Source organism: Netta rufina (assembly GCF_964035555.1).
Source record: "Netta rufina genome assembly, chromosome: 15".
Lineage (NCBI taxonomy): Eukaryota > Metazoa > Chordata > Aves > Anseriformes > Anatidae > Netta > Netta rufina.
The window spans coordinates 16,373,124-16,387,387 of NC_140138.1; the positions used below are offsets into that span (position 1 = coordinate 16,373,124).

The 14,264-nt window shown below is 48.9% G+C and overlaps 1 protein-coding gene across 1 annotated transcript in view; it reads left to right on the top strand.

Moving 5' to 3' along the window:
* LMF1 (lipase maturation factor 1) overlaps nucleotides 1-14,264 on the top strand; it is a gene marked incomplete at its 5' end in the record, with an annotated part of 190,511 nt that overhangs the window by 68,647 nt on the left and 107,600 nt on the right. The window contains one exon of the mRNA XM_084295815.1: nucleotides 8,150-8,215. Within this exon, the coding sequence (XP_084151941.1) occupies nucleotides 8,150-8,215 (66 nt within the window). The remainder of the gene's footprint in view (nucleotides 1-8,149; nucleotides 8,216-14,264) is intronic.

The following is a 14,264-nucleotide window of genomic DNA, read 5'->3' on the forward strand; positions in this document are numbered from 1 at the left end:
TCGCTTCGCTCCGGAGTGACAGATGATGGATCAGCCTCGGGTCTATGAATCATGTTTTCTGGCACCGAGTAAATAAGGAAACGGTTTATCTTCTTTGGGAGATGTTTTCCTCCTCGTACAAAGGGTGATAACCTGAATGGTTTCCGGCGATGGCGCGCCAGCGGATGCTCTGGTGCTGCCACGTGGTCCTGGGCATCGCACGGCGGGGAGGGGGTCGGGGACAGATGGGTGATGCTGGCTGGGATTGCAGATATCATGGCAGGGCTGGGGAGAGAAGGGGCCACATCCCCATGGGGCTCCTTGCTTGGCTGCGCAGTGTGGAGAGGTCCCTGTGCTGTGTGGGGAGGTCCCTGTGTCACTACTCATTGCTGGTGACCACCTTCAGGGGGCTGTGAGACCCCAGCAGCATCTTAGAAGAGAAAATACTCTACAGCGAGTCCCGATCCTCCTTGTTCTTTCATCCTCTCTACGAGTTCAGAAGGCGGTCACCAGCACATCACCGTGCAAATTCAGCTTTCAGTGCAGTAACACCGAGCACAGGCGTCCTCGGAAAGGTAGTGGTGGTTGCACGGCTCCCAGTCCTCCTCCGTTCTGCGCCACAATCCCGTGTTAAGTTTCGTGTGCCGCTCTGCCGTGTCCGCAGGTTTGGGCACTTTGCCATGATTTAATCAAACTCGAAATGTACAAATCAAAAGCTGTTGGTAAACTTCCTCTCTATGGCTTAATTTCCCCTGGAATCCCTCTCGTTGGATACTCTTTCGGTGATGGGGAAAGAGAAGAGGCATGCGAGGTTACTCAATCAAGCGAGGCTGGAATTGATTCATTGGGAGTGAAGGGTTGATTTGGGTTTCCACCCCCAAAATCCCTTGGCCGCCAGTTGGCAAACTTTGCACATGTATTCAACAAACCTACTGGATTTGAAAGAGAATTTATTAGTCATAACTAGCTAGTTTACAGGAGGCGTGCAAGCTTTTATGAACTGGCCTTGTTAGGTGCCTTGCTGGTTGGCCTGAGTCCTGCAGCAGGCAGGCAAGAGGAAGGATGAATTTTGTCAGTGTGGGTTTTGCTGGGAATTTGCTGGGCAAGCTGTTTTTTTCTCTGGTTCGCTTCTGGATCTGCTCAAGTGACCACGTGGTTGTCTTCCCTTTAAAACTCTAGGTAGCTATTGAATCTATTGGTGGTGCTTGAGCCAAAATAGGGACTTGGCCCACGTAGGCAATATCTTACCTATAGCTGATAAATAAAACAAAAGCACAGGGCCAGGTGTCATCAACTACATCGCAGACATCACCTGCTGTGCCTCCAGGGAGCCTTCAGCTGAAATTGGGAATTGCCATTTTCAAGAGACTGGGATCATGAGTGCAGAGCAGAGCAGGGCTGGTACATGGAGGGTGCGCGGGGACTGAGAGCTGCTCCGGTGATTGAAAACAGGCATTTTATTGAATGCCATTAAAATAAATAATAAAAAAAAAGATCCCTAAATGTAATTTTCCTTCCGCTGTGAGAAATGCTGGTGGATGTAATACCCCTTAATTGCGGGAGGCTGAGCGCCCCGGAGGTTGCCGCCGGGAGGCCGAGGCAGGTGCTGCGTCCCCGGCCGTGCCCTGGAGGGAGCGAGCTTAGCAGGGGAGCAGGTATTGAGCGCGTATTTCATTCGGGATGCTAATTCAATCCAGGGTTACCGTTTTATGGTTCTCATGCGGACAGCAGCGCGAGGAGATTTCTGAGGGTGCAGAATGGCCCGGAGACGCAGCCAGCTGTAAATTAATATGACAAAGATCTCAGCTTTCCCCTTCCCCAGGCCAGGCGTTCCCATTACTCGACAGGGCTGGTGAGCGCTCCGGCTGCCTCCGGCCCAGCTGAAAGGATCAGACCTCGGGTTCTTTGTAGCCCCCATCCGATCAGTATGAATTTAATAATTCTGCTTAGAGCTGGATTCAAAGCAAGGCCACGGAGGTGAAAGGGCTAGTTCACTTAGCCACCTGTTTCCTTCCCTTTAGCTTATATTTAATTTGTATTGCTGAATACCTTTCCCTTCTGATATGCAGGGCTTTGAAAGGCCTCTCAGCCACCCCCAGCGTGCAAATAGAGCCCTCATTTCTGTTGGTGTTTGTTCTTTCCTGGGGTTGTGAGTTACATCTGAGAGAAAGGGAGATTTAGCCAGAGGCCGGTACAGTCAGCCTTATCTGGCGCCGTGATTTTGAGGACAGGCCTGGAGGAGCTGGCGCATTGTCAGGGTTTCTTCTCTTTATTTAAAGAAATGCAGTTAGAGAATACTTTTAAGTTATCAGTCTATATGCAACCAAGGATTCGAGGCTGCTGAACTATCTAAATATCTCCATGTTCTTGAACTTTGAGGGTGTTAGGCAGATCCAACCCTCAAAAAATGCCCCCAGGAGCACTGGAGGTGTTCTTTGTGAAAACATCTATGTCCTGTTATTTCTAATAGTTGGTCTTTGCTTCCAGCACAGCCTTAATGCAGTGATACATCAGGCTTGTTCCTACATCTGTCCACCTAAATCTGGCTGATCCTTGGAGCTCAGTCTCAATCATATGCCTCAAACCAAATGCTTGGCTACATAAGAGCCTGGAGATGGGCCACTTTCTGCCTCTCATTTTCTTTCGCTCAAGTGAAGCTACCAGGAGGTGGCTCGAGGTCTGAGGCCTGCCTGCAATGCGCTGGGAAGTGTTTGGGAATGGGATTTCAGGGCTGCGAGCCCTGCTCTCCCAAGTGCTGCCAAACGATTTCTTTCCGTTCCTTGTTTGCTGTTTAATTTGTCTATATTGCTCGCCTCTCGAACCCTGCTTAATGCTTGCCCCCAGAACACTCCTCACGAGATGTTTTCAGCCTATGTCCAAATGAGATCAGGGTCTTCCAGTTCCGATGCACTCAAATGTGGCTGTCCCATGCATGTGCCCTCAGGCTCCTTTTCCGTCTGGCCCCTCGCACGTTCTCTCCACATCCTAAGAGAGGACAGTTCGGGTACGTCAGAGATGCACGAGCCTCTGCTTGTCTGAGAGCAGGGGATGGGGATTTTTCCCTATGCTTTGATCTGTGTTATGGCAGCATAATCTGCTGCAGCTGTGGAGTCTAGGCCAGTTCAATATACGCGGAGAAATCTTGAAAATGGATTGGGAATTGTTAGCAGACTGAAAGAAATCCAGCGCCTGTGAAACGCCAGCAGATGTGAGGATCCCCATTTCCTCCCCCTTCGTCCTCCGGCTCCAGCGCTCACTTGGACCCCAGGCCTCCTCCTAATCCACTTTTCTCCTGATGCTTCTCTGGATGCCGCTCGTCGAGGTTGGAGAAGTTAATCTGCCTGTTAGTACACAGGGCATAAACACATCTGCGTTCAGGCACTTTCAGCCCTCAGCGTCTGAAATTCATGTGTTCATCTGAAATTCCCTGTAAACAGCTTGCACATAGCCTGCCCCAGCTACAGAAAGCCCAGTGAGGTTTCCCACAGCCCCTGCTCGGAGCGGCCTCCTCCGACAGGGCCGGTGCCGTGCTGAGTGGAGGAAGGCCACAGGTTGGAGGAAGGCCTCAGGGTGGAGGAAGACCGCCGGGGGGAGGAAGGCCGCAGGCTCTGGCAGGCCTCTGACAGGCTCCGTGTGGCAATGACCGTGTGTCAGTGCCACACCAGTTAGCATACTGGGAGAAAAAAAAGAGAAAAAAAAATCAAAATCAACAATCAGCCCCACTCCCTGTAGACATTGCCTCACTTAGTGTTGCATGTTTATATAATCATTTGGCAGTTGCTGCTCGTAAAGGATTACTCAGTTTGTACTCTGAACTCTTCGTGTGATTCGGAAGAGGCTTGGACCAAGGGATGTTTCCACCCGAGGATCGGCCAGTTGGGGCTCTTTGGGTCCTTTTGGTGACCTTGTGCTGTCCACTCCGTAGGCTCAAGCGCTCCCTGCTCCAACATCCCTTCTGCCAAAGAGGATGCAGAGCACGAGCTTCCTACCACCAAGTGTGTCTGTTAACCAGTCCCCTGTATTTTGATTTACGCACTTAATTGATACTTGAATTTCAAGATAAAAAGCATCACGCTCCCTGTTTTAAAAGAGTCATTTCCTTTTTTTTTTTTTTTTGCATGTCACTCCATCTGCCTGTAGGCAGCGAGGGTCTCAGAAGCTGTGCGAAACTCCTGCAGGGGAAGCTGCACGTGTCTCATCTTCGCATGACTTGAAACTAAACCTAAAATTGTTTACGAGGATGCATGATTGCTGGGCTTTCCGCAAGATAGTATTTCTTAGACTAAGTTTGCATCTTCAAGAGAATATGAGCCAACTTCAAAAATGTCAGCAGAAGCCAAGCAATTAGGGGAGGGTGTGTAAAATCAGATTTAATCTGAGCATGAAGGAGGGTATGTCAGAGCTCCTTCTTGTGCATCCATACCAATGGACCCACTTTTGGTCTCCTTTCATGATCCTCAGGAGGGCTGAAGCTGCACCTGGAGTTTTTGCTCTATGTGTTCTAGTTGGTCCAGCTTCCTTTAAAAACAAAACCTTGGGCGCTGGGGTGGTGTGGAAGTGGGACCTTAAAACAGTGGCAGTGGAAAGAAGACTTGAAACAGCCGTTAATTATGGGAGTGGGAGTTTTCTGTGCTGAAAAACAGATTTGATATTCAGAGCTTTAAGTGACTTTCCTGTTTGAAAGATTTATAGTAAACAAAATGTGATTAATTCCCTTCATGACTCACTGCAAGAGAGATTTCGATTTTTATTATAGAGTTTTTCTATCATATACTTGTTTTAATCATCTCTGCTAAATAGTAGGGCTTGGTAACTGCTTGGGCAAGGCAGAAGGGAAGGTCATCAAACAGTTGTCCTTTTTTAATCTTCCAGCATTCTTGCACAGAGCCTTTCTTTGCGTCCTTTCTGCCACTGACAGGGCTGTCGGCTGCGGCACATCCTGTGAGATGCTATCAACGTATCCTGTAATTTTAGAAAAGGTTCCAGGGGCAGAGCGAGCCATGGACAGTTTGGGGGGAGCTGAAGCTGCCTCTGTTGACAGGGAGCACATCTTGTCCTTGCCATCCCAGGCCAGGCTCTGACAGCACCTGCCCAGCATTCCCATCCTGCAGGACTTCTTATACATTACTTTGTAGGCATCGTGCTTTTATCTGCCCCTTTTAGACTGGTTCTGCTTGTTTTTTTTTTTTTGGTGTTGGTGCTGGAGGGGGCTGCCCCTTCCTCTCACTCCTAACTCCATCTCCTTATTCTTTCTCACTGGTTACCTTGCTTTGCTCACACCTGCAGCATTTACCCCCCGAGGCTGTGTTTCTCTTGCTGTGGTGGGTTGATGCTGAGTGCTGCCAGGATGGTGCCCTCTGCCTGGCATTTCTGGGGCCGTGCTGTGCATGAACAGCCCCGGAGGTGGGGCTGCTCCCATCCCACCAGCTGGGACACCCCACGTGCCTCCTGGTCAGAATCAGCAGGATGATGTCCGTTGTCTGGATTCATGGACTTTGACAGTGTTTAATAGCTTCTGCTTACTGTCCTCTGTCGTGAACACAGACATGAGAAATACTTCATTTTCAGAAGTGGGGAAAAATGAAGAAGAAAAAAATAGGACAGCAGATGGTCAAAATCTGCTCAAACTTAGCGACGTGCCTGTAAGGGATGTAATTTAAAGCAGTAAGTGGCCCTACCGAAGGCTCTTGGGGTCACCGCCATTCACAAAGGCATACATGCCTAAACAGCATCTGCTGTAAGGCTCAGCCCAAGAAAGGCGCCAATTTCCTGCTAGTTTGTGTCAAATAAGCTTGGAACCGATTTCGTGGATCTCGTTTGTTTAAGAAGGTCTGTGCTGGGTTTAACTCGAGGTCCGGCTAACGTCCTATATGGTCTCTAAAGCAGCCGTGGTTGGAGGTGTGGGCAGGAAGACGAAGCACAAAGCATCTTCTGGCAGCAGATCCTGCTGACCAAGTGGTGCGGGGACTTCCCAGGGAGGAGATGTTCGGAGGTTACCCCGAGCCTCTCCTCTCTGAGGCTGCTGAAATCCTTCTGAACCCGTCTATACTTTCGTAAATGATTTGAGGTGTGCAAAAGCACATCCTGGTTGCTTCTAAGCCAGCTACTTGACCCTTCCATCAGGTTGTCTCGCTGGACAAGGGTTTTGGGGGCATTTGTGGGTATTTACTTATGAGCTTGGGGCAGTTGTATGGGGTCTTTAGGTCCCTGAAATGCGGGATTTTCTTGAGCCACAGGTCTGACAACCTGTTCGATGCTGCAGGTGAATAGTTTTAAGCAATGTGGATGGATCCAGCTAGGCCAGGCTGGACCATAGTGCCATTGACCTCTTTCTCTGAGCTGTCAGATTGTTAGCACTGAAAGATCGATGGTTTGATCTTGAAAACCTGCCCTTACTGCAATTTAAAACAAAACAAAACAAAAAAAAAAACACCTTCCGGATGCTCCCAGTGTAACAAGCATCGGATCCATACAGAAACTCCACTTTCTGCTAAAGAAGGCAGGAACGCTGTAATTAGGGGCAATGTCAGAGGTAGGCAAATATCCCCTAATTGTATGCAGATGATAGAGCTGGTTCAGCCTTTTGACTAGCGAAGCCTTCCTCAATTTGGGATATTGTGATCCTAATCAGAGACCTTTAGCCATACATCAAAGCCGTCAGGCTGAACCTGCATACCTTCAGGCTGGCACGGCTTGATTGCAAGGCTTCCTGCTAACAGACTCATCTCTGGCCAGGTGTCCTTCCTGCTGTGGACGACTGATTCCTTTTTAGTCTTCATCACTGAGGCAAAGAAATTTAATCCCAATATTGCTGCCAGCCCTGGAATGGGCCCACTGGTTTGGAAATTTCACTCTCTTGTTGCCCTGAAATATCAATGCACACAACCTCTGATACCTGCTTATTTCACTGCCAACCTCTAACCTAAGGTAGAGCAGACCTGTCATTAGTGCATTCATCTGTGTTTAGATCTGTCAGCTTCCTTCCCCTTCTCCTCTTTTGTTTCTCTAATTACTTTGATTGCATCTCTGCATCCAGCTCAGGGCTTCAGCGCTGCTGAGGCTGCGTGCGATCTCGGCCCAGCCTGTGTCAGCCTTGCCTCTACTACAGGGAGCGAGGGAGAGAACAGGGCCTGGACTTTAAAATCGTGAATGCAGCTGTGTTTGGGTTTGCAGGCAACTTCTCCATCTGTTATAGAGAAATGCTCCAGTGCCAGAGTCTGTTTTTCAGACCTTTTTTGGTGGCTTCTTGATGCTCTGTGTCTCCCCACGTCGTACCCAGCAGTGCTGGGAGCCAATGCTGGGAGCAGTGTGTTGTTCATAGCTCCTCTGCAATGGTTCACGTGTGGGTGAGGGCATGGAGCCCTAGCAGAGCTGCCCCTCCTGTGGCCACCATCAGGATTTGGGGCTTGTTTCAGGTCCTGTGGTTCAGTGCTACCCAGCTTTGCTCTTTGTCACTGGCGTTTGCATTGCTTTAATACTTGGAAGCCCTGTGCAACAAGCAAAGAGCTGCAGATGTGGGTGCTGGAGGCTCATCTCTGTCATAAAATTTTCATGACTAAGCTGGCAGGTTACTGGAAATGCTAAAAAACAGGAATATTTGGGATCTTGGTCCTTACTCTCCTGCATGTTCCCCAGGCTTGAGGTCAGCTCTCATGGTTCTCCATCAGCTCTGCTGCTCATCTCACAGCTGTAGAGCCCTTTTCATTAATTAGCCAGGTCCTGAGCCCCTTCTGCTGTCCAAAGGGGTCTGTGCAGGATCAGCTCTTTGGGTTGGGTTCAGATAAGGAAGATTTCTGTGTCCCTGACGAGCTGCGCACCTTCCCTCCTGCTCTGCAGGCATCCCTTATCCCAGCACCTTCCAGCACTCTGTAAGCAACGTGTCATTTTCCACAAGGATTCTGTCACGTTTTCAGTAAGCAGGCAGCAGTCTGTTGCTCAGAACCCTCTCCTGAGCTGTGTTTTGTAAGGGACAACAGCTGGGCCCGGGTACAGATCTGTGATGGATTTCCAGGGCAGTGCTTAGCCCCTGTGCTTCCCTGCTGGTACTGGACAATGCTGTCCCTATAGTTTAACCAGAGATTTTGGCATCTTAAGTTAACACCTGAAATATAGATAAAATAAAACATTTCTGACACTTATTTTTTGTTGTTCTTTTTTTGTTTTTTTCCAGGGGTTGATTAAAATTCGAGGAGATCGCTGCTGGAGAGAGTTAACTTGCATGGATTATCACTACGAGGTGAGCAATCTGCACATTAAAACTATTTTTTCTTGCGTGTTTTACTTTGGTAGAGTTTTTTTCTCTAACCTTTTCTCTTCTACCAGGCAGCTCTCCATGTTGTTCTTTCTTTATCGTTGCCTTCTGTCTTTGGCAACTCTGTCAATGTCCGTGTGCCAGCTCAGTGATGCTGTTTTTCCCAACCACAGTCCTAAAAGCCCAATTTCTCTCCTTCCCTCCCCTCACCGTCATAGTCTGAATCAGGGACAAACGTGAGCTCCACAGAAAACTCTGTAAAAATGGTAAAAGAGAGGAACAAAAAGGGCTTTTCTGTAGCATTGTGCTCTGTGCTTTCTGCTTACTTTTTGTTTTATTCCAAAATGCAGACATATGTAGACAGAAATAGAGCATCTCAGTGCTGTCCAAGATGCTGAGCCCTAATCGTTGGCAATTCAGAATTATACGGTTTTATCTTTTTGACATCTGTTTCAGTGATTACGTTACATTTTGATTATAAACTGTGGTTTGTATTCTGGCTCTGAGCGTTGTCTCATCTTTGATTACAGAGAGAGGGAGCTCAGCTTCCCTCTGCTTTTACCTATATTTTTGCATTTGCATTTTGTGTAAACAGAGTTAAAAAGGAAAAACTGCTGCGTACCGGGGTGCTCTGCTGAGCAAGTAGTCCTGGTTCCCTGTGAAAGAAACGGTACTGCAAGTGATGGTCTTTACTCTGGATTAACACTGGAGCCACAGAAAATGGCACGCCAAGTCACGGTGCCTTGGGTCCATAACCCACACGCATCTGACGAGCAGGGGAGCGTTCGGCATCTGGACTGCCGAGTCTGAGCCCTGCTCTGGTGCTGTGTTTGCCGGGTGTTGCTCAGACCAGCGTAATTCTTTGTTGGGTTTGGCAGGGAGGCCCGAGCTGCCGGTCCCTGGAGATCTACACTCGGGGGGTGCCGTTCTCAGCGGACCTTCATCACGTCTGGAAAGCATTTTCCCCTTCCAGTTAAACCTTACGGATCCTGACTTCTCTGACCTGCAGAACATGTTCCGAGGTGTTGCCTATGAATTACTTCGTGCAGGGTAGGCACGCAGAGCAGCGGACATGGGGAGGCTCACACAGTGTCTCTCTCTTTCCACCATCGTATGGCAAGAACTGCATGTGAGTGGCAGGGACCATGTTACCGATCCTGTTACGGGATTAGGATTCCTCCTCCCAAAATAGGAAAAATCCTATCAGTTTCTATTCCGTTGTAACTAATTGCATGTTTCAAAATGGATTTTTGCAGGTCCAGAAAGGAGTTTCAGGTTTAATGCTCCATTTTTTATTACCATTTACTTTTAATGGGTGTTTGGCCCCTTGAATGCAAGGGTTACCTTTTACGAACGCGGCTGCTTGGTCAGCACTCCTTGAACTATAGGTGTCCTGCCACATCCAGAGTAAAACTTTGCCTGCAAATACCCCTCAGTGCTGTTGTTCTTAATCCTGAACACGAAGGTGGCCGTGCTAAGCTGTCTGTCCTTTTTGCCTAGCAGTGAGAGTGCTGCTCTGCTCCGCATGCTGCTGGGCACCTGGCAGTAGTCAAAGAAAAGCCAGCTCAAGCTGAGCTCCCCACATTCCCTGGGAGGCTCTGCTGGTGACCCCAGCCCACAACAGTCAGCCTGCGTAATCCCAAATATTTCAAATCAAAACCAGAATCAGTTCTGTAACCCAGAAGGCTAATTAAGACCATTCCTGTCCTATCCATAATGCAGGATCCCTAGCCTGTGAAAGTAATTGGGAACAGGGGCAGGGGGCAGATCACATTATCAATATCAATTATTTTAATCCACACAAAAGAAGCTGCAATAAAGGGAAAATGAAAGAGGCCAACATTTTTCTGCTGGTGATAACAGACAAAGGACTGCAATTCACCTGTTGGTTTAGGTTTTTGTACTAGGTAAGGGGTGGAAATGCTCTGGGGGACCCCAGTGCTCACTGAGGAGGAAGCCCCGACAATTTGGTCCTCCTTAAAGTCCTCAAATGCAGAGAATCCGGCTCTGGTTCTCGTTCTGGAGATGCATCGGGGCACAGGTCCCCCAAACCCAACTAGCCAGAGGGAGGAAGAAAAGGGTGAAGCTGAAGGCACCTCGGTGAGGGAGGGAGGGAGCTGGGAATCTGCTCGTAATTAGGATGATAAAACTGGGTATTGGACCAACTCGTAAGTGGACCTGGGCCAAATGGAGTCTGCTGTGATGTATGTTGGCCACCCCAGCTCTCGTATTCCAGCCCTGAGCTGCAGTCCAAAATCTACACGGGCTTCTCTGCCAAGAGAATTAATGAAAACACATGGCCTCCATCTCTTGCATGTTGAGCGCACCCTGGACTATTTATTTGTAGTAGAACCAGCAGCCATGCTCGTGGAAAATAACATTTCCACTTTTGTCAGGAATCATGTATAAAATAGTAAAATGTTGTTATGGCTTGGGTAATTAAACGGAGCATATTTTTCCTCCCTTTTTCCTTTCTAACGTGCAGGGCCTTAATCCCAGCCTTTATGGAGATCTGTTCCTCAACTGAAGACTCTCTGTTTAGAGGGCTTACGATCTGTGACGCTGTGTAATTTGGAGAGGGAAATGGCAGAACGCATGGTTTACATAGGAGAGGTATTTTCCTACCAGCCTAACACTCCTCCGATCCCTGAGGAGTAGATGGGCTCCAGTAAGTGTGGGAGAGAAGAGCAGACACTGATGGAGCTGAGAAGTTCAGGCTTTGCTCCTCCAGCACGCCCAGCCTGGCACGAGGGAAGTGCCTGGAGGCTGGGCTGAGGGCTGGGAGTGGGGACACACAGAGGATTCGTGGCACCTCTGGGTGCCAGCAGCCCCACACTACCCCCAGTTTGCTGAGAAACTGCTAACAGGGAGCTGAATCTCTTTCTGTGTTAGCTTCTTCGTTAGCAGCTCCGAGGCAGGCATGTAAATCCTCACTCTGGCATGTGCACGGTGGCGGCTGTGTGATGGAGATTCGTGCCTGGCAGGTGAGGTCCCAGGTCCTGACATGCCATGGGCCTGGTTCATCGTTCCTTGCCTTTGCAGTCCTTTCACTGCTGGCTGCGGTTGGGTGGCTTTTTGCCCTCTGTGAGAAGTCCCAGCTACAAGGGAGGCTTTCGCTCAGTGGGACCTGCTCCTGATGCAGTTAATGCGGAGGGAAGCTGCTTCTGGGTTTGTCTGTTTGTCATCATTATTATTAAGCATTTATCTGCTGTGTACACAATGGTTTGCAAATATGCGCGCAGCGGTTTGCAGACTGGAGCTGGGTTTCTGCTCCCACTGGAGCTTGTGGCGCGGGTCCCACTGCGTTCGGTGGGGCTGGAGAGCACCAACCTGCTCCCTGGGGCCTCTTACTCCTTCCTCCTTTGCCAAGCTTTATCTGGCCCTCACCTTGCTGATTCTGGGTGTGCTGCTTATCTGGCACGAGCCCAGCGTCTTAACGTGCTCCAAATGGAGAAAACCCTCCGTGCAAGGCCCGGCTTTCAAACCTCCCCACCAAACCTGCAGCTCTCCGAGCCTCGCTCCTGCACTGCCGAGCACCTTGCAGCCATATGTCTTGGCACAGGGCAGCTTGGAGTGGCACAGGCAGGAGATGAGCGTTTCTGACTCGCAGCCAGACCCGGTGGAGCCCGTGTTTTTGGATGCTGGTGGTGGTCCTGGCAGCGAAGTGAAGCAGATAATCTTTGGGGTTTAGAAATGGGAAAGTCCTACATGGTCGCATCTACCGCGTCTCCCCGTATCCAGCGCAGACGTACTCGCTGTGGGATGTCATCCAGTGATGCATTTTGTGATGGCTGCCAAAGTATTGTTGCTTTTTTAATTACAGACAGATATCTTGTAAAATTCAGCCACCAACTGGTAGGAACAGCTGCCGAAGCAGCTGCTCGGGCAGCAGCATGCAGGGAGCAGAGATCCCTGCTGGGCAGCCACCTCCTCCTCCTCCTCCCCCTGCGTGGACTTTGGGTCGCAGCCCCCTCGGGATGTTCCAACACGTCCCTGGGGTCACCCACACCCCAACAGTGTGCCCTCGGCCAGGTCAGGCTGTGCAGAGCTGGGGGGAGCAGCAGCACACGCCAAGCATGGAACCTGTGGCTTTTCCACGTGCAACTGGAGCAACTTGGATTTACTTTTTTTTTTAATTTAAAGATTTTTTTTTAAGTGGTGTTTAAAAGGGAATGCCTTTTATCCAGGCACAAAAGCCATGCGAGGAAAACAAAATTACCACTGGGACAAAGATGAGGTAGAGGGATAAAGAAAAATAATTAAAATATGGAAAAAAAAAAAAAAAAAAAAAAAAAAACAAAGCAAAAAACCACCACCCCTAACCACTAAATCGACAAAGTTTTTGCCAGTACTGGAAGTAGGAGCCAGGATTTCCTTCCCTATCTGCAGGTACTCAGGGAAGGGTGGTTGCCACCACGCAGAGAAGTCTGAAGGACTCTGCTTGATAACTGAGTCCCTTTTTAGTCCTTCTGAATTCGTCCCTGCTGCTGGAGGAAAGCTCTGTTCATTATGTAAGATACTGTGCAGCCACAAAGGTCACCTCTTCTGATTTGTACAAATTATTGCTAATTATTCTGTAACTGTTTTTCTTAAAGGGAGGCTGTCAATCAAGGCTCCAGCTTCTAGCTTACAACAGCTCCCCAGTTCCTCAAGGAGCTCTCTGGAGCACAATGTCTTTTGTACCTAATTACAGGCTTGCTGACTGATAACTGTGCTGATAAGGATGAGAAGGAAGCTTTAACTGCTCTTTAACTGCCTCGTGATTTCTTCTCTCCCTTCTACTCACTGTATTAGACCCTGTTAGACTTTTAACCTAGTTTTTTCCAAGCTATTGTGAAACCAAAAGTAAGTGCATCGACGAATTATCTTTGATAAATCAGAAAGTGATCTGCTTTGGTGATCTGTGGTGTCTCAGGATGGGCTTTTTTCCATCAGTTTGTACTGCTGGGACCATAAATGTTCCTATCAGGGAAGCAGGTGGTCACATCTCTCACTCCAAATGTTTGCTTTAAGATTACAAATTAATGGGGGGAGAAGGTGTTGAATTGGACAGAAATTTTAAAAGAATTTTAAAGAAGTCTTAGCACCACACAAAGCATTTTGGAGATCTTTTTAATAACATCGTGCCAAACCCAGGGCTCTTCGAAGGGCTCCAAAGTCCTCGTAGCTATTTTTGTCTCGTTGGAAAGAAACATGGCAGTTTTCCCAAGGATAGAGAATATTGCCCCAAAAGTCGGAATGATTTGAGGTGATGGCTGATGCGGGGAGCCCGTGTGGTTTGCATTGGCAGGGGGGGAGCGTTGGTGAGGGCTGGTGCTGAGCCCACAGGTGTGGGTGAGAAGGGGCAGCAGTGCTGGGTGAAGGAGCTGCAGCAGCCTCCTGTGCTTGTGGGCTGGAGGAATGCAGCATGGCCCGTCGGTCTGCCCTGTTACTCGGTCCTCTGCGGGGTCGTGCAGCTGCAGGCAGCTGGTGCAGCCCTAAAAATCAGTGCAAAAGGCATTTGTCCTACAGCTGGCTCTTCCCAGGGTACCGGGTACGGCATTGCACAAGCAAGATAAAAGTACTGAGGTGTTGCATCTGTTGCAGAGGACAGTAATGTGTCCACTCAGGAGAAGGAAACAGAATTTCCTTGCTGTCTTCTGTTTTGCTTTCCCATTGTCTCTAAAGAATTATTTTGTAGTTTATTCACCAGAAATATTATGAGGAATACGGATCCAGTAATTTGCCTGATAGTATACATTCACTTCACAGCCAGGATGGTTTGATGTGACTCTGGGTTTTAGACTAGAAGATTTCCATGTGCGAAGTTAAATACAAGCTCTCTGTGCTCGACATTCGGGCAAACACAGGCAAGGAATCCTGGATACGTGTGCAGAAAACAGAGGCTGGGACTGCGAGCAGTTACTGGGGTTTCGCGTGATCACGCCGGCTGCCAGTTATGATTTCTCCATCTTTGATTAATTAGGATTTTGCCTTCTGAAGTACTTTTAACTGACAGCAAAGCACTGAAACACCCAACGATCGCTGCCAGGCA